This window comes from Podarcis muralis, chromosome 17 (genome assembly GCF_964188315.1).
Source record: "Podarcis muralis chromosome 17, rPodMur119.hap1.1, whole genome shotgun sequence".
NCBI lineage: Eukaryota > Metazoa > Chordata > Lepidosauria > Squamata > Lacertidae > Podarcis > Podarcis muralis.
In genome coordinates, this window is record NC_135671.1 from 37,660,862 (window position 1) to 37,686,524 (window position 25,663).

Consider the following 25,663-nt stretch of genomic DNA (forward strand, 5'->3'; position numbering starts at 1 on the left):
ATGCCTGGAAGCGAAAGGAAAGTCCAATGCTGTAAAGAAAAATATTGCATAGGAACCTGGAATGTAAGAACCATGAACCTGGGTAAGTTGGATGTGGTCAAAAATGAGATGGCAAGAATAAATATTGACATCTTGGGCATCAGTGAACTAAAATGGACGGGAATGGGCGAATTCAGTTCGGATGACTATCATATCTACTACTGTGGACAAGAAACCCGTAAAAGAAATGGAGTGGCCCTCATAGTCAACAAAAGAGTGGTGAAAGCTGTACTGGGATACAATCTCAAAAATGATAGAATGATCTCGATACGAATCCAAGGCAGACCTTTTAACATCACAGTAATCCAAGTTTATGCACCAACTACTGGTGCTGAAGAAACTGAAATTGACCAATTCTATGAAGACTTACAAGACCTTATAGAAATGACACCAAAGAAGGATGTTCTGCTCATAATAGGGGATTGGAATGCTAAAGTAGGGAGTCAAGAGATAAAAGGAACAACTGGCAAGTTTGGCCTTGGAGTTCAAAACGAAGCAGGGCAAAGGCTAATAGAGTTCTGTCAAGAGAACAAGCTGGTCATCACAAACACGCTTTTCCAACAACACAAGAGACGACTCTACACATGGACATCACTAGATGGGCAGCATCGAAATCAGATTGATTATATTCTCTGCAGCCAAAGATGGAGAAGCTCTATACAGTCAGCAAAAACAAGACCTGGAGCTGACTGGCTCAGATCATCAGCTTCTTATAGCAAAATTCAAGCTTAAACTGAAGAAAGTAGGAAAAACCACTGGGCCGGTAAGATACAATCTAAGTCAAATCCCTTATGAATACACAGTGGAAGTGAGGAACAGGTTTAAGGATTTAGATTTGGTGGACAGAGTGCCTGAAGAACTATGGATGGAGGCTCGTAACATTATACAAGAGGCAGCAACTAAAACCATCCCAATGAAAAGGAAATGCAAGAAAGCAAAGTGGCTGTCCAACGAGGCCTTACAAATAGCGGGGGAGAGAAGGCAAGCAAAATGCGAGGGAGATAGTGAAAGATACAGGAAATTGAATGCAGATTTCCAAAAAATAGCAAGGAGAGACAAGAAGGCCTTCTTAAACGAGCAATGCAAAGAAATAGAGGAAAACAATAGAATGGGAAGAACCAGAGATCTGTTCAAGAAAATTGGAGATATGAAAGGAACATTTTGTACAAAGATTTCCATAATAAAAGACAAAAGTGGAAAGGACCTAACAGAAGCAGAAGACATCAAGAAGAGGTGGCAAGAATACACAGAGGAACTATACCAGAAAGAAATTGATGTCTCGTATACCCGAGGTAGTGTGGTTGCTGACCTTGAGCCAGACATCCTGGAAAGTGAAGTCAAATGGGCCTTAGAAAGCATCGCTAATAACAAGGCCAGTGGAAGTGATGATATTCCAGCTGAATTATTTAAAATTTTAAAAGATGATGCTGTTAAGGTGCTACACTCAATATGCCAGCAAATTTGGAAAACTCAGCAGTGGCCAGAAGATTGGAGAAGATCAGTCTACATCCCAATCCCAAAGAAGGGAAGTGCCACAGAATGCTCCAACTACCGCACAATTGCACTTATTTCACACGCTAGCAAGGTTATGCTTAAAATTCTACAAGGCAGGCTTAAGCAGTATGTGGACCAAGAACTCCCAGAAGTGCAAGCTGGATTTAGAAGAGGCAGAGGAACCAGAGACCAAATTGCAAACATGCGCTGGATTATGGAGAAAGCTAGAGAGTTCCAGAAAGACATCTACTTCTGCTTCATTGACTATGCAAAAGCCTTTGACTGTGTTGACCACAGCAAACTATGGCAAGTTCTTAAAGAAATGGGAGTGCCTGATCACCTCATCTGTCTCCTGAGAAATCTCTATGTGGGACAAGAAGCTACAGTTAGAACTGGATATGGAACAACTGATTGGTTCAAAATTGGGAAAGGAGTACGACAAGGCTGTATATTGTCCCCCTGCTTATTTAATTTATATGCAGAATACATCATGCGAAAGGCTGGGCTGGATGAATCCCAAGCCGGAATTAAGATCGCCGGAAGAAATATCAACAACCTCAGATATGCAGATGACACAACCTTGATGGCAGAAAGTGAGGAGGAATTAAAGAACCTTTTAATGAGGGTGAAAGAGGAGAGCGCAAAATATGGTCTGAAGCTCAACATCAAAAAAATGAAGATCATGGCCACTGGTCCCATCACCTCCTGGCAAATAGAAGGGGAAGAAATGGAGGCAGTGAGAGATTTTATTTTCTTGGGCTCCATGATCACTGCAGATGGTGACAGCAGTCACGAAATTAAAAGACGCCTGCTCCTTGGGAGAAAGGCGATGGCAAATCTAGACAACATCTTAAAAAGTAGAGACATCACCTTACCAACAAAGGTCCGTATAGTTAAAGCCATGGTTTTCCCAGTAGTGATGTATGGAAGTGAGAGCTGGACCATAAAGAAGGCTGATCGGCGAAGAATTGATGCTTTTGAATTATGGTGCTGGAGGAGACTCTTGAGAGTCCCATGGACTGCAAGAAGATCAAACGCATCCATTCTTAAGGAAATCAGACCTGAGTGCTCACTGGAAGGACAGATCGTGAAGTTGAGGCTCCAATACTTTGGCCACCTCATGAGAAGAGAAGACTCCCTGGAAAAGACCCTGATGTTGGGAAAGATGGAGGGCACAAGGAGAAGGGGACGACAGAGGATGAGATGGTTGGATAGTGTTCTCGAAGCTACCAACATGAGCCTGACCAAACTGCGGGAGGCAGTGGAAGACAGGAGTGCCTGGCGTGCTCTGGTCCAGGGGGTCACGAAGAGGCGGACACGACTAAACGACTAAACAACAACAACAACAATTTGGCAGGGAGAACTTATTGAAGTTATTTATTGATCTTATTATTTATATGCTGCTTAATGCCAAAATAGGCTTCCAATTGGTTTGCAAGTAAAAAAACCAATTTACAATAAACTCAATATTTCATCTAGGCATTTTTTGTTTGTTTTCTCTTCTGCTATGAACCCAATATTTCACTTCTACTGTACATCTTCTGTTTTCTTCTCTAGGGCTTCCTGATAGCCTAATGAGGAATTTAAATTAACATTCCAGGGTCTAACTTACCTCAATAAGTTTTCTGTTAAATTCTACTTTTGAAGCATGTTACTAGTAAAATTACTTTTTAAAAGTTAAACTGTAGTCATTTTGAAATCAATAATTTACTTTATTTCCAGGTAGGTCTTCAAAGGGGGCTTTTCAACCACAATAGCAGATGGATAGTGGCAAAAGTTGGGGGCAGGTGAGATTTGTGAGGGCTTGATATATTCCACTATTATAAAAACCTGGATGTTCTAAAAAACAATAAAATGAAGAAAACATGTCTAAACTTTCTGTAATTTATCATGACATATCTACCTGATGAGTGCCATGAGTTAGCCATGTTTCAGGCAGCTATGTTGAGAAATGGCTAAAATGCAACACTTTAAATCCATTTCCCTTCTTCAGCAATTTTCCTTTTACAGCCATTACTCCCCATAAAGTTCCTTCTGTCTCCCTCCCCCCAAATATATATATTTTGAAGAAAAATGGTAGAGAATATTGCAAGGTCTTGGTTTTCCCATGTTTGTGAAAACCATAATGCCCTCATAAAGATATACACGTTTAAAGCTATCATTGTAAAACAGGGCAAATCTTTCAACCCATGCTCAGTGTGTGCCTTCTGCAAGCAAGTAAGTGCCAGGACAGTGGGGGGGGGGGGGGAGAGAGAGAGAAAAGGCCCCTGGTGGTCTGGATTGGCAGCACAGAAGCAGTCCTCCCACATGCATGGCACGATGCCCCCACCCCCTAAATCTTGGACCTAAGCTGGCACCTCTGGTTGAGGGAGCTAGGTATGTTCAGCCTGGAAAAGAGGAGACTGAGGAAATATGATAGCCATCTTCAAATATCTCAAGGACTGTCACATGGAAGATAGAGGTGAGCGAAGAAAGTATACCTGTCCTTAAGCAAAGCAAAATGTGTTGAGTGCTGGGGAGAGCTGGGTAAGTTGTCCTGTTGAATGTGGAAATCTAACTGCCTACTAGGAAACTTTTCCTCCCATAGAATTATAGTTGGATGATCATCTTGTCCACCCTTCTGCAATGCAGGCATCTCAACTAGATCACACATGACAGATGACAATCCAACCTCAGCTTAAAAATTTTCAAGGAAGGGGAGTCCACCACCTCTTGTGGGAATCTGTTCCACTGTCAAACTGCTCTTACTATCAGAAAGTTCTTACTGATGTTTAGTTGAAATCTCCTTCCATTGGTTCCAGTCCTAGTCTTGAGAGGAGAGGAGAAAATAAGCTTGCTCTGTCCTTGTGTTGAACCGAAGGTGAAGTGTTCCAGCTTTGCTAATTTAACCTTGGTAGTCAAAATAACCCTACCATTAGTTGATAGCAACGAGGTCATATATGTTTATATACACTTGCTTTGATATAAGCTAATTGGCTTGCTTTGATGTTATCCTTATCTGTGGGTTTGGGGTGCTGGGCTCTGAGCTCAGAAAGGGGAACTATTTGTAAGATTTGGGTATCTGTCACCTATGCCATCATTTGGGCAGGTGAAGCGATGGAAAATCCCAGACAAAGCAACGTATGTTGGAGGGTATGGAGTTATGCAACTCCCGAACCAAGGAGAGAAGTAACTTAAAAACCTTTAAACATTAACCTTTAAACCATTGTTTAATGTTTTTATATATGTTGGAAACCGCCCAAAGTGGCTGGGACAACCCAGTCAAATGGGCAGGGTATAAATAAAAATGGTTTTTGTAAACCTAATTTACCCTTCCCACATATTTAGGGCTTCTGAATGAATACTGACTCCCACTGTCCCCAATTATCATTTAACTTTTTCCTGCCTCCCCCCCAGCTGTCCCAGCTTCCTTTTTTTGTTTAGTCGTGTCCGATTCTTTGTGACCCCCTGGACCAGAGCACGCCAGGCCCTCCTGTCTTCCACTACCTCCCGCAGCTTGGTCGAACTCATGTTGGTAGCTTCGAGAACACTGTCCAACCATCTCGTCCTCTGTCATCCCCTTCTCCTTGTGCCCTCCATCTTTCCCAGCATCAGGGTCTTTTCCAGGGAGTCTTCTCTTCTCATGAGGTGGCCAAAGTATTGGAGCCTTAGCTTCCTACTTATGTACTGTACAATAAACTCTGGGATGGGTAGTTCATGAAAGACAGAGGAACTATTTGGATGCCGTGCTGCCTCTTACCTTCCTTTTGCACTTTTGAGCAAAAGTGTGCATGTATGTGGCAACAGTATACAAGGTTTGAACCACTGTGTTGCAGGAACTCCTGGAGACCAGCAGTAAACTGTGCATTGGAGGGTGCTCTGTTATCTGGAAGGTGCCATGGGAGCACAGTCCCATCAGTGCGAATGGATTGGCTCCTTCCTTGGAGGAGTGACACAGGGATGTTGTCACCACCGTAACCCATTGTAATAAGAATTTTAAGGTCTTAGATATATAATAAATGTTCATAAATGTACCAAGCAAACACATACATAAATGTATAAACCACATGTCTGAAGCTGCACAGGAAGACAGTCCTGAAACCATTTTAACTCTCCCCAACTGACCAAATGTTTCTCTGCAAGGAAAGAGGAAATGAAAAAAAACAAAAAACCTTCCCATTGTCTTAGGAATTAAGTAATCACCATCTCAACGGAATGGCAAGATTACCAGAAAATGCAATCAGATAAGGCATTATCAGATAACCTGACAGACAGGAAAAACAACAACATTCAAATTTGTGTTGTAGGCTGCCTCTTCTGTGATCTATGAATGATGTATGGAGGGGTGGGCTTGAGCTCCAGGGCAGGGAATTTCAAAATGGCTATATAACGGCAAGCACACATGGTTCGTGGTCCTCCTCCTCTCTCCTGCTTGTGGGGGGAGCACCCTGTTGCAACTGTTTAATAAAGATTAGGCTTACTAGCTGCTTTGCTTCTCAATATTCTCTGGTTGGCCTCTGTTATTTTCTCCTACCGATGGAGAACCTATAAAGGACTCTATAAGGGCTCTTATGTCCCCCATAAGGGAATAAGGGCAGATTTTGTTTACAACACCATAAATGGTAACGGACAACAGTGTTGCCACTAGTTTAGGGTTGCCATGTGTCCAGATTTTCATTGTTTGAAATATGGCAACCCTACACTAGTTTTGCATGTGTGCTTTTTTTTTTACTGCAGCTCTGCCCTCTCTCCACTTACGTGCTGGGAATATATATAGTGCATGTTGCAATACTACTATTGTGCTGGCATAAATGTCCCTCCTCTCTTGTGTAAGTGGAGTGGAAGAGCCTGTGCTTGTGGCAAGGTGAGGGGTAGGGAATGCACAGATGTTCAGACCTTATGCCAAGCCAGTGATGGGGATCCTGTGGCCCTGCAGATGTTGTGGGACTAAAACTCCCATTGTCAGAGATCATTGGCCATGCTGCCTAGGGCTGATGGGATTTGGAATTCAAAAATATTTAGAATGCCACAGGTTCTCCATACCTGTGCCAGACCACAGGTAAATGTGCTTACTTCTCACCTTGCCCACCAGCAGCTCTAGCCCTGCACACTGTCAGTATGCTGCCTCCAACATATTATCCCTGAGGTAATGTGGCCCTCACTGGAAAAATAGTATCCTACCCTTTTAGTAACTAAATCAGAACTGCCTCTTCCATGTACAAACCTACATGAAAACTCCCTTTCACTTTGGAGGCTCTCTTCCCTGTCCCCTGACCATCAAAGATGCAGTAAGTGAACGAGGGACCCCCCCCAGCTGTTGCACAGTGGAATCCACATTGCAGAATAGCTGCCCCTGGCTCTATTACTGGTGACCCCTTAAAATACTGAAACTGAGCTTGCAGTGAAAAATAAAATCTGAATTTTGGAGGATAAAACAATGCAGCTAACACCAGCTACAGTCCCAAATGCATGTGTATAATAAAGCTACTTTAACTTGCAACACCCTTGACAAAGTTCAGCATGAGTCACCCAGATGTCACAGTGCAATATCTTAGGTAGGTAGCACTATAAAATTTTAGGTTGCACAAGCATAGCAGATACACACTCCACAGAAAACCAATCCTTCACCCTTCAAAATTTAGGAAATGTTCCCTAAGAAAATTGCACCTTATTTTAACACAGAGAACAATCCCAAAAAGCCATCTTGGCTCTCCTGATGACTCTAAATATTTCCTCTATAGAAGAGAAACCTTTTCCAATAGTTCTTTCACTTACAAATCCTACGGGCATATTTGTGGATGAATAGGGTAGGCCTGTGACCTGGATTCAAGAACTAAAGCATTTACCATCTCAAAAGAATGGTCAGACTGCCCAGGTAATGTAATGTAGACCACATCCAGTGATGTATGCATGATGCCTTGAGGGTGGTCTTTGGCTAAGGGGTTAGGCAATGTCTTTAAAGGTTCCTGCACACTTTTGCTCTGGGTCTCTCCTACCTCCTTGCAAGAAGGTGGGGGGACTCTGTTGCAAACAGAAAAAATAAAAGATCTGCCTTGCTTTCTATGGATCTTGCCTCCATCCATTCATCTCTGACCCATGATGGACTTAGGGGACTCAGTCCCTTGGGGAATTGGGCAGCAAAAGCCACCCCCCCCCTATTTTTCCTGCAACAATAGCTATGCGACTTATGAACGTTTATTTATTGGATTTTTTTTACTGCCTTTTTGCCAAGGCCCCCAAAGCAGTTTACCATTGTAAAGCACTGATTATACGTTATATATATACTGATTATACGTTATATTATACGTTATATAAAACGTCGAGACTGAGAGCTCTCATGCCAGCATTGGCGCCCTCCCTGGCCTGGGCGCCGTCCCTGCCGCCTCCCCTCAGGGCGCCCAGGTAGCAGCGCCTCAGGTGAGGTGGGGGAGCAGCTGCCCCGGGACTCCCGCTCCCAGGCCTCGCGCGGTTGATGGTCCCGTCAGGAGCAGGTGGCGACTTATGGGCGCCGCTCCGTGGAGCTGGCGCGGGTCGCCTCCGCTGCCGCCTCTGCCCCGGGGCGCTGGGCGGAGCCGGCGGGAGGAGCCGCTGCCGCCGCCGCCGCTGCCGAGCTCCAGTAGCAGGAAGATCCTGCTGGAGGCCGGATCCGGGTGAGGCGGCGTAGGAGCGGCGGGATTCGGAGGCCTCTCGGAGGCGCTTTCCCAGGCCGGCGCCTCAGGGCGAGAATCGAGGGGCGCCATGAGGAGGAGATCGCTGGGCGGGGGAGTTGAGTATGTGGGCCGCCGGACTTGGCCTCGCGCGCGCCAGGAGAGACGAGGGGGCTGCCTTGGGGTTTGGGGGGCGGGCGGGCGGAAGGGGGGACGGGGCTGCGCGAGGGGCTGTCGGTGGGTGGTCGAGCGAGAGCAACGCGGGGAGCCGTCTTCCCTCACGACGAGGGCCCGGCGTCCTTTCCAGGGTCGCGGCAGACAGAAGTGCAACAGGTCTGGCTTCCCTGCAGCATCTTCTGCGTAGCGACCGGCGGGCGGGAAGGAGGCTTCAGGAGCTGCGCCGCGGCCGCCCGTGCAGCTGTTGAAGGCTCGGGGCCCGCCTGTCACCTGAGGGGAGGGAGGGAGAAATTATTTAAAAAGGTTGATTTTAGAGTAACGTGGGGAGGGGTGAAGGACAAGATGGGGGGTTAAGCTCCGCTGCCCCAAAGGTCCAGCTTGGAGGGAAATCCGAGCAGCTTTAAATTCTCTCTCCGTTTGTGTATCAGATTCCCTTCCAGTGTCCAGCGATGAGTGGATCTTTGGCTCCCCAGCCCCGAAGCTGTAGGGAGAGAGGTGATCCAGGGCAGGTTAAAAGGAAAAGAGCCCCAGGGTCAAACAAGGAGCGGTTCACTCATGGCAATTGTGGCAGGGCAGGCCTGGGCTCAGGAAAGATATCGAGGTCAATTCAACTCCATAGAATTCAGGGGGTGGTTATTAACTACAGTATTGTGCAATTTCTTTGAGGCGATTACCCTTTTTTGCCCCTGTGGCTTTTGAGGACAAATGATGATGTGGAGCAGAGAGGAACAGGACTAGCCAAGATCCCGTGACCAGAGAGATCGTAGTGGAGTAGGAACTTGAACCCTAGGCCAATGCTGCTAATATTCTGCCACTTGAAGCCTGGTCTGCAGGCAGGCAGCGGAATGAGAGGGTGATAGAGAATTCTGAGGTTCTGCAATGCATTGTGCCACTTCAGTCACAAGGCCAGAAACCACATTCTTTCCCCAAAACACTCCATTGTAAACGAGCAAGTGAGCAGAAACCACCTAAAAAACAGCAGAATGGGGGGAGAGTTCTAGCTCAGGTCTCCCTCACAGTCTACTGTGCACCTGTTTTTTGTTTAATGTGGGAGAGCATTCAAAACATTGCTCCCGCCAAAAAGGGTACAATCCATCCTACCACCTCGTTTTGCTGTAGACCAGGCCTCACTGCTGTCCAGTGAGTGGTTTGACAACATTTCTGGGACATTCCTCAGTCACTGCACCTCAGTTGTAAAACATCTTTGCCATGGTGACTTGCTGAAGTCCTCTTCATGTGTTGGATTTTTAAACAGGACAAAGACATGTTTAAAACAGAACATAGTTGTTTGCACAGCTAGCCATAAAGATTCCTGCTGTGTTTACTTTGAGATTGGAAAGTGTCCAGTAGTTACAACTGATTAAAAAATGTACCGGTAGGTGCAAAACTCTTGTTTTGTAGTATAATACCTACTTTGAAGGAGCTGCACTGGTTACAGATAAGTTGTCAGGTGCAATTCTTGCACTTATGTTGACCTTCAATCCAAACCCACTGATATTTGACTAAGTCAAATTGTACTCACAGGAAAGTTTAAGTTACTGAAGTTACTGATCATAGTTGGGTTTTGAAAACATTTGTTGAGGGAGTTTGGGGGCAACATTCTTTCTTGCCCCCCTTCTTAAGCTGGAGGCCAACCCATCTGACATGTCCAAGGACATGGAGATGCACTTGTTAGGCAGACTGACCACCATCTGGCCCTTCATTCACCACCATTCGGTATCCCCTCGTCAGGCCTAATTGAGTTGTACATTTATTGCCCACAATAATTAAGTATCCAAGAAGAGCGTCATCAGAATTTTGCACTTGAGAGAACTGAGCAATAAGATTCTTGGGAACCACTAGGAAATGGGTTGGAGCTTGTGGGGAAATGTCACGGAAGGCAAGGCACTTATCGTCCTCGAAGATGATCTTCCCAGGGATCTCTTTGTGGGTGAACTTCCCAAAGATGGTGTTTCTGCCTGGCTGCACCACATGTGCTTTGCTGATATTGTCGGCCATCACTCTCCCCACCGCCTCACCTGCTCACTTTTCGTATGTTTGATTGAGGGGTATTGCAAATGTTGGCTTAGTAGCTCTGAGCTGGAGAGAAAGAATGCAAAACTCATTTCTGTCATGCTACCTTTAGGTGCAACAAACGCTTCTGACGCTAATACAAGTCCAAGGATGAACTCCCCCCGCCCCCCAGTTTGGAGCTGGGGTAGAAGGCAAGGATGAGACACTTCATCCTATTGTAACATAAACAAAGGACAGAGTCACCCTGAATTTTTGTCTAGCTCCCAAGTCAGAAAGCAGTGAGATGCTAGGTGCCTCTGAGGTCAGGGAAAGCCAGGTCTGTTTGTCAGTCATACACCATTGAGGAATTGGCAGGTATAATTGTGGTCCGTTTATGGTTGGCAACAACATGACTGAGGGTTGTGATGTTCCAGAAATGGAATTCCCCTGATTGGTCTAAATACTTAGGAGGTTAATGAAAATGATTCATTTTTAGAAGAGTATTTGGATAATTGGTTTAGCACAGGGTTGGGGGACTTAGCGTCTTCCAGATGTTGGACGCCAGCTCCATCATCCTTACAGCAGCCAGCATGGCCAGCAGTTAGTGAGGTAAAGTGGTTTGCATGTCAGTCTATGACCTGGGAGACCAGGGTTCCAATCTCCACTTGGCTATGAAGCTCACTGGGTGACCTTGGGCCAGTCATTGCCTCTCAACCTAACCTACCTCACAGGATTGTTGGGATTAACTGAGGGGGAGAACCGCTTTGTGATATAAAAGCAATAAAGCAATAATGATGGGAATTGTAGTCCAACTACACCTGGAGGGTACAGGTTCCCCTTCTCTGTGGGTTGATGGGGTTTTTTATGCAGTCTGATGTTGATATATTTTATTTATTCATTAATTTATATATATATACCACTTGACTGTAAGAAAAAGCCTCAGAACAGTTTTAAGTAATTGAGGGTTTTGTTTTTTTTACAGATTCATTTATTAGTACATAAATTATTCTTAATGGTTTGTCACCACAGGGGCCTGTATTGACTGTTTTGGCAGAATAAATCTATTTCAAATAAAATTAAAATTGGGTTTGACTGTGGCTCCCTGCTGAGAGGGCAAACCAGGGTTTGTTGCTGTGTAAATGTATGAAATGGCCCATAGTCTGGAAATAGTACAGGATTGTTATCTTGGTTGTCTCGTTGGGTGATGTGAAAGTAGTACTTTAATATTTGTTTGATATTTTTATGTTTATGTCTTTTGAGTAGTGCAGACTACAGTATGGGCTGTTTGCATTTTAAAAATTCTTTGGGCTGATTCAGATTACCATTTCTGATCTCCGTAGTTTGAAGGGTGCATGTGACTAACCCATCTCAGAATCCCTCACCTGCCCTGGCACTTCAGGAGCCTAGTAGCATTGGATTGTCGCTGGTTCCGGACACCCTCAAGGGGCCATGAGACTAGCAGGTGAGTTTTAGCTTGAAAGAAGTATTGAAAGTTTTAGCTTGAAAGAAACATTTAGATTTGGTTAAGACAACGGAATTGCAGCACTTAGCCAGTGATATCAGATATGCCTTTTGGAGCCCTTAAGCTCCTGGGACAACAAGGGAAAGATGTAGTAGCAAGGACTGCATTATGACGGCAGTTAGGTTCAATCATTCAGGGGTTTGCTGGTGTTGTTGCAGATCTGACTTTGTCTGTCTTAACCATCTCAGGTCCCCTTCGTGTTGTTGTGATCGTCTTGACAGCAGGACTGACCTGGATCCTTGTCAGCGTCTTGTTGGGTACCCAGAGTGGCTTCTCTCGCCTGCAGCAGTTCCTCAGGAGTAAGAACCAGAACAGCTAGGAGTGGGGATGGTGGGCTATGGTGGGGAAGGGTTGGAGCACTGGGTCATGGCGGAACAGTTGGCTTTGCAGCTGCCACTGCCTTACCTGTGTCTGCTTCTCCATGCTTCAGTCCCAGCCATGTTGTTGGGTTCAGGAAAAGGTGAAAGAGGACAACTATGGTTGTTACACCTAGAGCAGGGATCGGATCTGTGGCCCTCCAGATGTTGTTAGACTCCAACTCTGATCATCCCTGGCCATTGGCTATGCTGGTTGGTTGAGGCTAATGGAAGTTGGAATCCAACAGTCTCTGGAGAGCCACAGGTTCTTCATACTTGATCTAGAGGTGGATGTGTGGAACTGGCAGCAGAATAACTGGAAGGCTAGGATGATTTTTAGATTAGCCTTGCATAGGTCTAGTAAGAGCTATTCGCCATGAGATCCAAGTGGATCTTTTCAGACAGTGTAACTCCAAATACCAGCTGCTAGGGACTGATAAGGGGAGAAGGCCCCTGCCTTCATTCATTTCATGCTTGTCATCTGCTCCATGAGGGCTGCATGGTGAGCTGCAGAGAAAGTTCCACTGTGCTATGAGCATATTGTATCTGTGAGTGTTTCAGTGTCTTGGGCTAGCCCTACATGGCCCTAAACAGGAAGTGAGATTAGAGACCTTTATGGAGCCCAGTCGCAGGGTCACTAAAGTCTCTGTGCCTATAACATGTGACTTTAGAAGAGTAATTAGGCTTAAAGCAGAGGGGGTACAGAAGCCAGTGGCATAGCGTGGGTTGTCAGCACCCGGGGCAAGGCAAGTAATTTGCGCCCCCTAACCCGCGATGTTGTGCCCCCCCCCAGATGTTGCGCCCAGTGCGGCCGGGCCCCCCCCTGCACCCCCCACGCTACGCCACTGACAGAAGCTCCCTCATGGCAAAATCTTCTGATATTTACTGAGTGCAATTTATTTTCTGCTGATGTTTTCACACTTACTTTCTCAGACATGAGATGTTACTCTAATGAATAATTCCAAGAGTACTAATTATGTAACTTCTGCAGAATTTGCACTTACTGTTCCAATGCAGTTTATTTATTCCCCTCTTTCCCTGCCTTGCTAATTTTTGTAACCCAAAGGAGTTAAGGGCCATGTACATGGGCTTTAACACATTTTTTTCCATCAATGTCCCTGTAAAGGAGGTTAGGCCAAGCTTGTGTTTAAGCACTTGTTTGTTAGCCATAGCATGTAGGCTGGTGGAAGATGGACAGGGTGCACCATCACTCCTCTGAACCTAGCATGAGATCCAAGCAGGCTGCTGAGGTGGGGGGCAGCTGTCTCCTTCATGCCTAGTGTAGAAATGCTGGAGAATATACAGCGCTTAATAACAATAACAATAATAATAATATTAATATATCCCACCCATCTGGCTGGGTTACCTTAGCCACTCTGGGTGGCTCCCATAAGACACACTTTTTCCTCCCTAAAAAGTAAGGGGAAACGTCTGTGTGTCTTCTGGAGTGAATGCACTGGACAGCAGAGGGATCCCTCGGCTGCCACTGCAGTCGCGAGCTGAGGGATGCCTCCGCAGCCGGAGCCATGGCTCCCATCGGTTATTTGCTGTGAAGCCAGCAGAGCAAGAGCCACCTGACATGCTCTGCGCAGCTCTCGCTATTCTTGCTTTAAAGTGAGAGCTGCACAGAGCCTGTCAGTGGCTCTTGCTCTGCTGGCTTCACAGCGAAGCGGGAGGAGGGACGGACGGGATCAAGCAAAGCGAGAGCCGCTTAAATGGCTTCTGTCCTGCTTTGTGCAGCTCTCACTTTGTTTACCCATCCCTCCTCCCGCCTTGCTGTAAAGCAAGCAAAGCACCTGTCCCGGTGTCTCCTCCTCCTCTTCTTGCTCCAGCGTCGCCGCGCTTTACAGCGAGGCGGGAGGAGGGATGGGCAAGCAAAGTGAGAGCTGTGCAAAGCGGGACAGAAGCCATGTAAGCGGGTCTCGCTTTGCTTGCTTTAAAGCAAGAAAAGCGAGAGCCGCTTACACACTCGGCACAGAATATTTTTTTTCTTGCTTTCCTTCTCTAAAAACTAGGTGTGTCTTATGCTCAGGTGCGTCTTATGGAGCGAAAAATACGGCACTTCCCTAAATAGGGCTGCCTTCAGATGTCTTCTAAAAGTCAGATAGTTGTTTATTTCCTTGACATCTGATGGGAGGGCGTTCCACAGGGCAGGCACCACTACCGAGAAGGCCCTCCAACTGGTTTCCTGTAACCTCACTTCTCGCAGGAAGGGAAATGTCAGAAGGCCCTTGGAGCTGGACCCCTCAATTCCTCCACTGCAAACCCCCAGCAGGCTACTAAGAAAGTTTGAATGCTTATAACTTTTTGTGAGCTTGTTTACAAGTCTGGGTTGGATCAGACAGAAAGTGATGGACTTAGGGTCACAAAGCTGAGTGAGCTTTGTGAAAATGTAGGGGAAAGATGGGGAACCTGTAGCCCTCCAGATGTTGTTGGACTCCACCTCACATCAGCCTGAGCCAGCATGGTCAGTAGCCAAGCCTGATAGGAGTTGTAGTCCCAACACCTGGAGAGCCACAGGTGCCTAATCCCTGAAATATGGATTTGGACTCTGAAGACCATTTTTGAAGTGGATAGTGTCAAACTTGATCACATTTATTTACTCATTCATTCATTCATTCATTTGATTTATATACCGCCCTTTATCACAGCTTATAGTGTGGAAGCTTATAGTGTGCACAGCTTATAGTGTGCAAGCTGGATTTCGAAGGGGCAGAGGAACCAGAGACCAAATTGCAAACATGTGCTGGATTATGGAGAAAGCTAGAGAGTTCCAGAAAGACATCTACTTCTGCTTCATTGACTATGCAAAAGCCTTTGACTCTGTCGACCACAGCAAACTATGGCAAGTTCTTAAAGAAATGGGAGTGCCTGATCACCTCATCTGTCTCCTGAGAAATCTCTATGTGGGACAAGAAGCTACAGTTAGAACTGGATATGGAACAACTGATTGGTTCAAAATTGGGAAAGGAGTACGGCAAGGCTGTATATTGTCTCCCTGCTTATTTAACTTATATGCAGAATTCATCATGCGAAAAGCTGGACTGGATGAATCCCAAGCCGGAATTAAGATCGCTGGAAGAAATATCAACAATCTCAGATATGCAGATGACACAACCTTGATGGCAGAAAGTGAGGAGGAATTAAATAACCTTTTAATGAGGGTTAAAGAAGAGAGCGCAAAATATGGTCTGAAGCTCAACATCAAAAAAACGAAGATCATGGCCACTGGTCCCATCACCTCCTGGCAAATAGAAGGGGAAGAAATGGAGGCAGTGAGAGATTTTACTTTTTTGGGCTCCATGATCACTGCAGATGGTGACAGCAGTCACGAAATTAAAAGACGCCTGCTCCTTGGGAGAAAGGCGATGGCAAATCTAGACAGCATCTTAAAAAGCAGAGACATCACCTTGCCAACAAAGGTCTGTATAGTTAAAGCCATGGTTTTCCCAGTAGTGATGTATGGAAGTGAGAGCTGGACCATAAAGAAGGCTGATCGCCGAAGAATTGATACTTTTGAATTATGGTGCTGGAGGAGACTCTTGAGAGTCCCATGGACTGCAAGAAGATCAAACGTATCCATTCTTAAGGAAATCAGCCCTGAGTGCTCACTGGAAGGACAGATCGTGAAGCTGAGGCTCCAATACTTTGGCCACCTCATGAGAAGAGAAAACTCCCTGGAAAAGACCCTGATGTTGGGAAAGATGGAGGGCACAAGGAGAAGGGGACGACAGAGGACGAGATGGTTGGACAGTGTTCTCGAAGCTACAAACATGAGCCTGACCAAACTGCGGGAGGCAGTGGAAGACAGGCGTGCCTGGCGTGCTCTGGTCCATGGGGTCATGAACAGTCGGACACGACTAAACAACAACAACAAATAGTGTGGAAATGCAGGAGCCATTCCATATTGTGGTTTTTTTAACTGACATAATTAAATTTTACTAGTCAGAGTAGGGGTGGGAAACCTGTGGCCCTACTGTTGCTGGACTACAACTCCCATCATCATCCTGGGGTTGATGGGAGTTGTAATCCAGCATTGTCTGGAGGACCACAGGTTCCCCATCCCTGAGCTAAAGTGTGATCTACATTTTTTTCTGGCACCTGAGACTTCACTCCTGTTAAATGTCTAGACCCTACATATAAATCCTCATTTGCCTAGTTCTTATAGTGCTTTAGAGATGTTACACATTTATTTCTTCAGTGATGGAATATATGTATGCTCAGGTAGCCTTTGGCACCCTTGGTTGCTTGGCTGGGAAGTTCTAATCTACTTTTCACCATAAAGAAGCTGATTTTTCCCATGCAAAGCATTACACTGTTATTTTAATGATGAAATGGAGACTTGTAAAAAGTGATTTTGCAAAGTGGATAGCTCAAACTAGTGATAAAAGCCACATAATTTCCAAGTTTGCAAGAAGAGTGATTTTTTTTTTTTTGCTTTTTCAGTATCGCCTCCAAGCCTTACAATTTTATATATATCTCCTGACCTAGTATTGCATTGTGATGATGGGTGGGATAAAATACTTTAAATAAATAAACCGAAGAGGTTTTAAATCAGTTCTTTGGCACCTGTCCTGTTGCGGTGTTTTGAGGAGTAAAGGAATTTTAATCTTGACATATTGCTACTACATCCTTGAAGTGATGAGACAAGGCACAAGATCTGGAGTGGATCTTGCTGATACAGCTGTTTCTTTGCTTCCTTGCAGGTCCTGAGAATCCTCCTACATCAGGTAAATGGCTTTGGCTACATTCTCATGGGGTCTACACTAACACACACCCGGTTTGCAAACCCATCGTTCACTCTGACTTTGTTGGGAGCAACACAGGTCTTGGAGCTTGGGCACTCTTAAACTGTGTTGAACTGTTCTGCCACTTAATGGAGAGACTTTTTAAACTTCCCATAGTGCAACTGAGATAAACCAGAGAGATCTTGCTTGTTTCACAGTGCTGATTGTCACTTTGGATCAAGGAGAAGGCAAAGGGAAAGAGCAAGGAAATCCTCGGGGAAATGGGGAGATTTATCTCATCATAGCCCATCATACAGCATCACCAGCTGAGGGACATAACAGTTTGTCATGTAGCACCAACTACCAAGCAGTGGTGGGAGACCAAACAAAATGCACACAGAAATTAAGGGGGTGGCAGAGAGAAGTCTTCATTGGCTGTCTAGAACAGTTCTGTGCTGTATTGCGGTTCTCAGTACAGTGGTGCCCCTCAAGACGAATGCCTTGCAAGACCGAAAACCCGCTAGACGAAAGGGTTTTCCATCTTGGAGGTGCTTCGCAAAACGAATTTCCTATGGACTTGCTTCGCAAGACGAAAATGTCTTGCGAGTTCCTGCAGGGTTTTTTTTCCCTTTTCCTCCCCTTTTTCCCAAGCCGCTAAGCCGCTTATCAGCTGATCTGCTAAGCCGCTTAACAGCTGATCACTAAGCCGCTTAACAGCTGATCACTAAGCCGCTTATCAGCTGATCTGCTAAGCCGCTTAACAGCTGATCGCTAAGCCGCTTATCAGCTGATCCGCTAAGCCCGCTAAGCCACTAATAGCGCTAATCCGCTAAGCCGCTAATGGGCTTGCTTCGCAAGACGAAAAAACCGCAAGACGAAGAGAATCGCGGAACGGATTCTTTTCGTCTTGCGAGGCACCACTGTAGCTGTCTGATAGAGTGGGGTTCAGTTTGGGGTGGCTTTGTGGTATATCTTAAGATAAAGTGGAATCATTAATTTCCCTTAGCAGCAGATGTGATGGTAGTGACTCCCTGCCACTCCACTGTGGTAGGAAATGAGTTTGTGGTGACCAGTTCAGGAGGGATTATGTTGTACTGTGACCTTCAACTCCCATCATCCCTAGTCGTTGGCTATGCTGGCTGGGGCTGATGGGCGTTGGACTCCAACAGCAGCTAGAGCAGAGTTTTCCAAACTTTTCAGGTTGGTGGCACATTTATTACATGCATCATTTCGCGACACAGTAATACAGTTTTACTACGAAACCAGAGGTTAAACTAACCCCTTTCCAGCCCTGGGAGGAGCACAAGGAGCATCCGTGCGATGCGCTGACACGCTAACTTGTCATGACACACAGTTTGGAAAGCTCTGATCTAGAGGGTTTGCCCATCCCTGCTTGTTAGGGTAAGTGGGAAATGGGGGTTCCACATCACTTTTTCTTTTGCATCTCCTCTGGCTCTTTATGTGTGTTTTGCCATCCCTAGAAAATACTGGTTTACCTCTATGTCCTCGGGTTATTCGCCAAGAATTGGCCAGCATGCTTGATGAGATCAGAGTGGTCACGGCAGAGAAAGCAGGCAGCAACAGTAGATACCGCAGTGAGTTCAGATGAGTTGAGAGAGTGGAAGTAGAGGATAGTACAGTGGAGCATATGAAGGCCTGTTGAAAGCAAGACTTATTCCCAGCTTTCTGCTTTTGGTCATGCTGGCTGGGGAACTGATGGGAGCTGGAGTCCAAAAGGAACATCAGAAAGCCTCATTCCTACTTGTAAGGGAAGGTTCTGGCCTGCCCTAGCTGTCAGAAGAGAAGTGTTACCATAGTTCAGTCATAGAGCACATGCTTTCCATGTAACTTTCTGCCATCTTTGGGTTTAAAATAATGTTTGCTTTGATGTCAGGAAAATCCACAACCCGGCATCTTGGAGAGCTGTTGCCGGTTCCATACAAAAGTCTCCTTCAGTTCCTGGCAACAGCTTTCCTTCAGCTGGTCAAAAAGTGACTATCAGTGGAAGGGAGATATCCAGACATGGGATGTCTCCCTCAAGATAGGCAGGGTTAATTGATGCAGCTTTGAAGACTGAGGCAGGTAGAGGAGGCTCCACCCTGGTTCCTTCCCTGCCTTGCCCAAGTTCAGATTAGTTACACTTGCCTCTCTTGGCCTTTTTTTTTTGCCTGGTCCACTCTTAAGCCTTTTATCTATCTTGTCTAGTTTTACCTTAAAAGTTACTTGCCTTGTTGTACTGCATTCCTTACCCTAATTGAAAAAAACCCATTGCCTCTGTTATTCCCCCTCTGCTATCCCTTCTTTTTTCCTCCTTGCTGGAATGTGGGGGGGGGGGGGGGAGAAGGATGGTCACTCTTGCAGTGAGAAAAGCAAAAGAAAGCACAAGTCAGCTTACCTGGGGAGGAGTGAGAAAAAAACCATCACTTAGCCCTGTGGCATTGGCAGCCATCACGGAACCTCCTGCAAGACATTCCCAGAGAGGATTGCCCCAGGAATTCCATTATTATAATGTATAAGGTGGGCAGGATCTTTTAGGCGGCGTTCCCTGCTGTATCTTGGGGCTGGATGACTAAAACACTGTTGTGCCTCCCCTCGCCACCAGCAGTTAAGAGCAATGCAGCAGTGTGGGGTTGGGGAACCTGTGGCCCTCCAGATGTTGCTGGATTCCCATCCTTGACCATTGACCCTGTTGGCTGGGGCTGATGGGAATTGGAGTCCACAGATTGCCCAGCTCTTGACAGGGCAAGAAAGCATCCTGTTTGGCGCAAAAGGGTACTTGTAACGATGAGGCTTTAGGATTTCTCCTTTGCTGTCTACTTAGAACCTAGGCCTAAGAAGTACAAGTGTGGCCTTCCTCGGGCCTGCCCAGACAACTCGTTCGCCTTCCGGATCATGAGCGGTGCAGCTAATGTCATTGGGCCCAAGATCTGCCTTGAGGATAAAATGTGAGTCATTGCCACTGAGGAGGACTGTGGCTCTCAAAGCCTTTCTGTAACCAACCTGACTGGAGGTGGTGATGCTCATGGGCTGCATCTACTTGCTCAGGTGCAATCCCCTATGGGTGGCTATTGGAGTGGGGGAAGAAACTAGGGGAAAGCCTTACCAACCAGATGTGACCCCACTCTAGCCTCACTTAGGTCTCTTGATGGGACATTTTCTGACCAGCCCTGATCTTCCTTTCAGGCTAATGAGCAGCGTGAAGAACAATGTAGGCCGGGGCCTGAACGTTGCACTGGTGAATGGTAAGGTGGGCTTTTGAGAGGGTGGTGGCCATGAGTGATGTTGTTGTAGGGCAACATAAAAACTAGCCACCAACACTGTTCTGTTCTGCTCTGCTTTGCAGGAGTGAATGGAGAACTGATTGATGCAAAGTTCTTTGACATGTGGGCAGGAGGTGAGTGTGCTGTGTTGGTAGGAGTTTGGTACTCAAGATGGGGCAAAAAGAAGGGGAGATACAGGGATTATTTGAGAAATCTTAAGGATGTGTTCCAATATAGTTATGGGGGCACAAGCAGCCTTTGGATTTGGAGGAAGGCAAAATAATTTAAATAATAATAATATTTTTATTCATTTTAAAACATATTTATTGTCATACATTCCACAAAATTTCACCTCTTATACAATTTTTTGGACTTCCATCAGCACCTCTGATGATCTCCCATTTTTATGATTCCTTCTGCATTTCTTAAATTCATATTGCCTTTAATTATCATAACTAACGTCATCCTTTTCGTTCAATAATGCAATAATTCAAATTATTCCCCTTACAAAACTTCCTGCAAACCTACAAATGTAATCTGATCATCACAATTACTTTTCAAATAGTCCGTAAATTTATGCCAATCTTCTGTGAATGTCTGGTCCTGCTGGTCTCGAATTCTTCCCGTTAGTTTATCTAGTTCTGCATAGTCCATCAATTTTAGGAGGAAGGCAAAATAATTTCAAGGAAGGTTGCCATGTTGACTAACATGCACTGGATTACAGAAGATAGAGGCTGCCTAAAAAGAGGCTGTAGCATAGGGTTGCTGTTGCTCTATACTGTTTTTTCACCAGGCTAAGAGTCCTGGGCAGGAGGCGGAACAACAGTGGATGGATTTGCAGGCTAGGTTTGTGTGAACAGGGGCACCTGAGGCTGTGCAAATAGCTTGTGGTACTGGTGCATACTGGACCTGAAAGGAGACCAGAATGTGCTTTGACACCCAGCACAACTCCGGGTGCTTGATGGGGGGAATGGGCCCTGGGTCAGGCAGAAGACCCAGTACAAATGCATGTGCTGGGTGAAGGTTCCTCAAAGGTCAAGACACTGTAAATGCATCAAGAGGGCACATCCAGATTGCAACATATTGATGATGTGGAGGGCATCCCTTGTAAAGGAACAGACTTTAGGGGTCATGGTCATAAAATAATTGCTTTGCACATTGATCACACTTGCATATTTTCTGTGTTGATACTTACACCCTTTTTTGCACAATGTATTCCTAATTTGTCTCTGCTAGTAGTGAGGAAGGGTTAGAAGCTAAGCAGAGTGCTGAAACCTCACACCTAACCTCTGAGAATTGGGTCCAGCCACCCTTCTATCATCTAATAATTCAGCAGGCATTGCCCACTTGCACTTTGGAGCAAATCTGCCCCAACCACTTTGGGGTTTTTAAAGTTAAGTTTTTCATAATGCTGAATCCTACACCCTGTGCCACCATCTCTGCAGAATTGTAGCATTTATGCAAGCCTTTGGTCTATGACACTTGGGAGGAACAGTTGTTCTGAGATCTCCTTCCATTCTCTCCCTACCCTTCCAGATGTGAACGAGTTGTTAAAATTTATCCGGCCGCTGCACGAGGGGACGCTGGTGTTTGTGGCCTCATACGATGATCCTGCCACAAAGTGAGTGTTAACAGGGGGACAGTTATACTTACTTCTGTAAAACAAGAAAATCTTTAATAAAAACAAAAACAAAACGGAGACAGCCAGCACAGGTTACGCTCAACTCATGTAGTAAAAATGTACTCAGACTGAAAGGAAGCTACCTAACTTATATAAAACTAATGCAAAGCGGTTGTTGGGGAGGCTGGGGAATCCCCCTCTTAACAGGTACTCAAGTAAAATTGGGAGTGTATTAAGAAAAGACAGCCGTTTGTTGCATCTGTTTTTTGATGCCTAGCATTTGAGACTCTGAGATCCAAAGTTGGTCTCCTTCAGAGGACTGAGAGGGTGGTCTATCCTGTATCTAGCATGGGGGCCCCTGAGGGCTTATTCAGACCTGCATGCCCATGGCTTGATTATTTATCCTTTGATTACTCAGCCTTTGTGTCCTGAACCACTGGCCCAAAGGAGGGATCATGGGAGTGGTTGAGTGCAGGTATCCGGAAGAAGGATGCCAAAAACACCAGAGTGCTGTATTAAAGAAAGGAGTAGACTTACAGCCTGCCAGGTCTCCTAGTCGTTACATGTTCGAGAGAGACACCACAGCAGGAAGATGGCTTGTCTGCACCCAAGCAAATGTGCACACATTCTTTATATACAAAGCAGCATACATCACTTTGTCTAGAATTTCCCATCACTTCACCTCACCAGATGAAGGCATAGACTGGCAAATATCCAAGTCTTACAGATAGCTCCCCTTTCTGGGCTCAAAGCCCAGTACCCTAAACCCACAGATAACGATAGCATCAAAGCAAGTGAATATAAACAGTGATTTTTTTTCTAGAAAAACAGGTGCAGGAATGCTGCCCTGTCCCTCCTGCTTCTGCACCAGTGGAAGAGGGAGGGCTGCTGTGTGAACGGGCAGAGATAATGCTCAGGGAAGAAGCCTCCCTGTGTGTCTGCTCTGCAAGCTGCCCTGTCCCTTCTGCTTGCTTGCGCAAGCCGGAGAGACAGCGAGGCTTGCAGAGCTGAGGCAGGGGAGGTATTCTTCCCAGGCATCAGCTGTTAGCCTGGGAGGCTGAAGAGCCTCATTAAAGCCCTGGTGCACCTCTGGCTCACGAGACCCTCTGCATTGCCCATAGAGGATGTCCTCTTTGCGCTCCAGGGAGAATCTTTTTGTGAGCCAGAGGTGTGGCAAGAGGTGCCGGAATAATTTTTATTTATACCCAGCCCATTTGACTGGGTTGCCCCAGCCACTCTGGGCAGCTTCCAACATATATAAAAAACATAACAAAACATTAAACAATAAAAAGTCCCTATACAGGGCTGCCTTCAGATGTCTTCTAAAGGTTTTTAAGTTACTTCTCTCCTTGGCTTGCGAGTTGCATAACTCCATATCATCCAACATATGTTACTTTGTCCATCACTTCACCTGCCCAAATGACACCATAGGTGGCAAATACCCAAGTCTTACAGATAGTTCCCCTTTCTGAGCTCAGAGCCCAGCACCCCAAGCCCACAGATAAGGATAACATCAAAGCAAGCCAGTTAGCTTATATCAAAGCAAGTGTATATAAACATATATGACCTCATTGCTACAGCAACTGCCAGTTAATGGTGGGGGGTTATTTTGACTAACAAGATGGCGTTAGCAAAGCCTCTGGAACAGTTCACCTTTAGTTCAGCACACCTTGATGAACATGCAGCCTGGACCTATTAACAAGCACGTGTGTCCGAATGTCCTGAGAAATGTTTGGTCTGCTTATATGCCACCATTCAATGTAAAGTTGCCACAGAGACTCTCATGTTAACATAATAGGGTAACGATAAAAAATGGTGTTTGAAATATGAAAACATGAAATATGAAAGTTTCATCTGATTGGTAATGACTTCTCCACACAGGCAATGTGTGGTGCTTGATGCTGCAATTTTCAAATGATGGGCATGCATGTATGAATAAGCTTATAAGAGAGAGGGTTTGAAAATTAAGATATTGTGGCTTTATATTATGGTTTAGGACAGAGATGGGGAAGCAGGGGCCCTCCAGGTGTTGTTGGACTCCTAACTCCCAGCAGTCCCAGCCAGCATGGCCAGTCGTTGGGCATGATGGTAGTTGTAGACAAGAAACATGGTGGGGGCACTGGTTCCCCATCGCTGAATATTGGATCAAAGGGAGATTGCCAGACTTGGTGCAGGACAGGGCTTTTTTACCTGAAGGAATAACTTGTGTTTAAGTACAACTTCTCACACCACTACAGCATTTGGATGGGAGAAGAAATTCCAGTTGAAAGTCTTGCTCTGTACAGTAGTTTCTTGGCACCACACTGAACTTTTTCCAGGAAGAGGAATGTTTTACTGTGTTGATGGGACCAGAGGAGTGAATAGTAGAGGTTTGTTTACTCACATTTTCTGTTCCCTCTAGGATGAATGAGGAGACCCGTAAAATCTTCTCAGAACTGGGCAGCAAGGTTGCCAAAGACCTAGCTTTTCGAGATAGCTGGGTTTTTGTAGGAGCCAAAGGGGTGCAGAACAAAAGTCCTTTTGAACAGGTACTAAACCATTTTTCCTTTTCACAGATATCACCTTGAAATGTCTGTATTTCAGAGAAATCCTGAAATCACTAGCTCACAGATGAGGGAAACTGGAGCACTCCAGATATTGTTGGTCTCCAACTTCCATTGATTCTGACTTATTGGCCATGGTGGCTGGGACTGATGGGAGGTGGAGTCCACCAATATATGGAGGGCTGGAGGTTCTCTACCTCTGCCTTAGATAAAATCTGGGAGGAGAAGCAGAGGAGTGTGAAATATCCATGTAAACCCTGATTTTGTTATTTTCATAGCACGTCAAGAACAAAAAGAGCTCCAACAAGTATGAGGGTTGGCCTGAAGCACTTGAGATGGAGGGCTGCATTCCACAGCGAACTGCTGAGGTCTAGCGAGGACCTGTTTCCTTGAAGCCTGCGGTGTCTTTTTGTGGTGGGGGAAAGGTCCTTGCTTGTCCACCTGTTGTTGTCTTCCCATATGGTGGCAGCTATCCATTCTCCTTCTCTCCAGCAGCCTCTGCCTCAACTAGGCAATCAAGTTTTCCTTTCCAAAAGGCACGTCTGGCCCAAACCCTGGGAAAGGAAGTGAGGTATATGTGAGGCCACCCCCCCCCCAACTCTCCCCTAGTGCCTTATTTTTCTCTTGGTTAGAAGAGCTCACCCTACTTCCCCGTTGCCTGTTGCTCTGAATGTGATGAGCAGGTGGGTGCCCTCTGCTCAGAGGAAGCAAGTGTATTTATGTGACAGTCTTTCTTTTTCCACAGTGATCTGCTCACATGGTGGGGAACCTGTGGCCCTTTGGATGTTGCTGGACTCCAGCTCCCATCAGCCCCAGTCAGCCCTGCCAGTAGTTATGGGGTGATGGGAGCTGTAGTCCCAACTACATTGGGAGGCCCACAGGTTCTTCATTCCTGCGTTAAAGGGACCACTACTTTTCTATAATAGTTTATGTGGTTTAAGTTAGTTCTTCCACTACTACAGACACTAATATATAGGAGGAAGGAGATTAAGGACAATCCTTTTTTTGGTTTTGGTGAATCTCTTGAAAAATGTCAAGTTGCTGTTTCCTGAAAGACAATGTTGGTACTTAAACTGTGATGGGAATTGGAGATGGATCACTGTTCATACATTGTTGTGGAAAGGAATCAAAGCTGAGTTTCTTTTTTTCAGAACACTTGTTGATAAACGGTATCTCCAATAAACAATGTGCACAGCAGCTGCTGGTTAATTGTTGTTCTTTCAAGAGCAGAACCAGTGCTGTTCCCTTGGGATCCGCAATTAGTGGCCAAGAGAGTGACTGCACTCTTGTAAACTCTTCCATTCCT

General features: G+C 45.7%; 2 protein-coding genes and 1 pseudogene across 7 annotated transcripts in view; 1 reads left to right on the plus strand and 2 right to left on the minus strand.

Moving 5' to 3' along the window:
• Positions 1 to 6,227: 6,227 nt before the first annotated feature.
• Positions 6,228 to 25,663, minus strand: part of LOC144325976 (uncharacterized) — a 38,606-nt gene continuing 19,170 nt past the window's right edge. Inside the window, exon 3 of the mRNA XM_077921350.1 lies at positions 6,228 to 8,606. Within this exon, the coding sequence (XP_077777476.1) occupies positions 7,926 to 8,606 (681 nt within the window). The 3' untranslated portion in view covers positions 6,228 to 7,925. The remainder of the gene's footprint in view (positions 8,607 to 25,663) is intronic.
• FAM3A (FAM3 metabolism regulating signaling molecule A) lies at positions 8,143 to 25,554 on the plus strand. Of its 6 annotated transcripts, none has more exons than XM_077921346.1 (11): positions 8,143 to 8,282; positions 11,669 to 11,790; positions 12,039 to 12,149; positions 16,913 to 16,936; positions 18,415 to 18,528; positions 19,755 to 19,878; positions 20,117 to 20,175; positions 20,277 to 20,327; positions 21,730 to 21,814; positions 24,216 to 24,342; positions 24,636 to 25,554. In XM_077921346.1, the coding sequence occupies exons 2-11, from the start codon at positions 11,778 to 11,780 to the stop codon at positions 24,729 to 24,731; spliced, it is 804 nt and encodes a 267-aa protein (XP_077777472.1). In that variant the 5' UTR covers positions 8,143 to 8,282; positions 11,669 to 11,777; the 3' UTR covers positions 24,732 to 25,554. The 6 variants fall into 6 exon arrangements, with proteins under 6 accessions (XP_077777472.1, XP_077777475.1, XP_077777473.1 ...); XM_077921347.1 differs by having other exon boundaries at positions 8,144 to 8,162; XM_077921348.1 differs by lacking the exon at positions 8,143 to 8,282 and adding an exon at positions 8,474 to 8,492.
• LOC144325977 (adenosine 5'-monophosphoramidase HINT1 pseudogene) lies at positions 9,153 to 11,669 on the minus strand (annotated as a pseudogene).

Excerpts from the sequence above, each read along its gene's own strand:
- FAM3A (XM_077921344.1), top strand. The coding sequence starts at position 14,948 with ATGTGCTGGATTATGGAGAAAGCTAGAGAGTTCCAGAAAGACATCTAC. Across the intron at positions 16,937-18,414 it reads TGAGAATCCTCCTACATCAG|AAAATACTGGTTTACCTCTA; the intron begins GTAAATGGCTTT and ends TGCCATCCCTAG. Across the intron at positions 18,529-19,754 it reads CAGCAACAGTAGATACCGCA|AACCTAGGCCTAAGAAGTAC; the intron begins GTGAGTTCAGAT and ends CTGTCTACTTAG.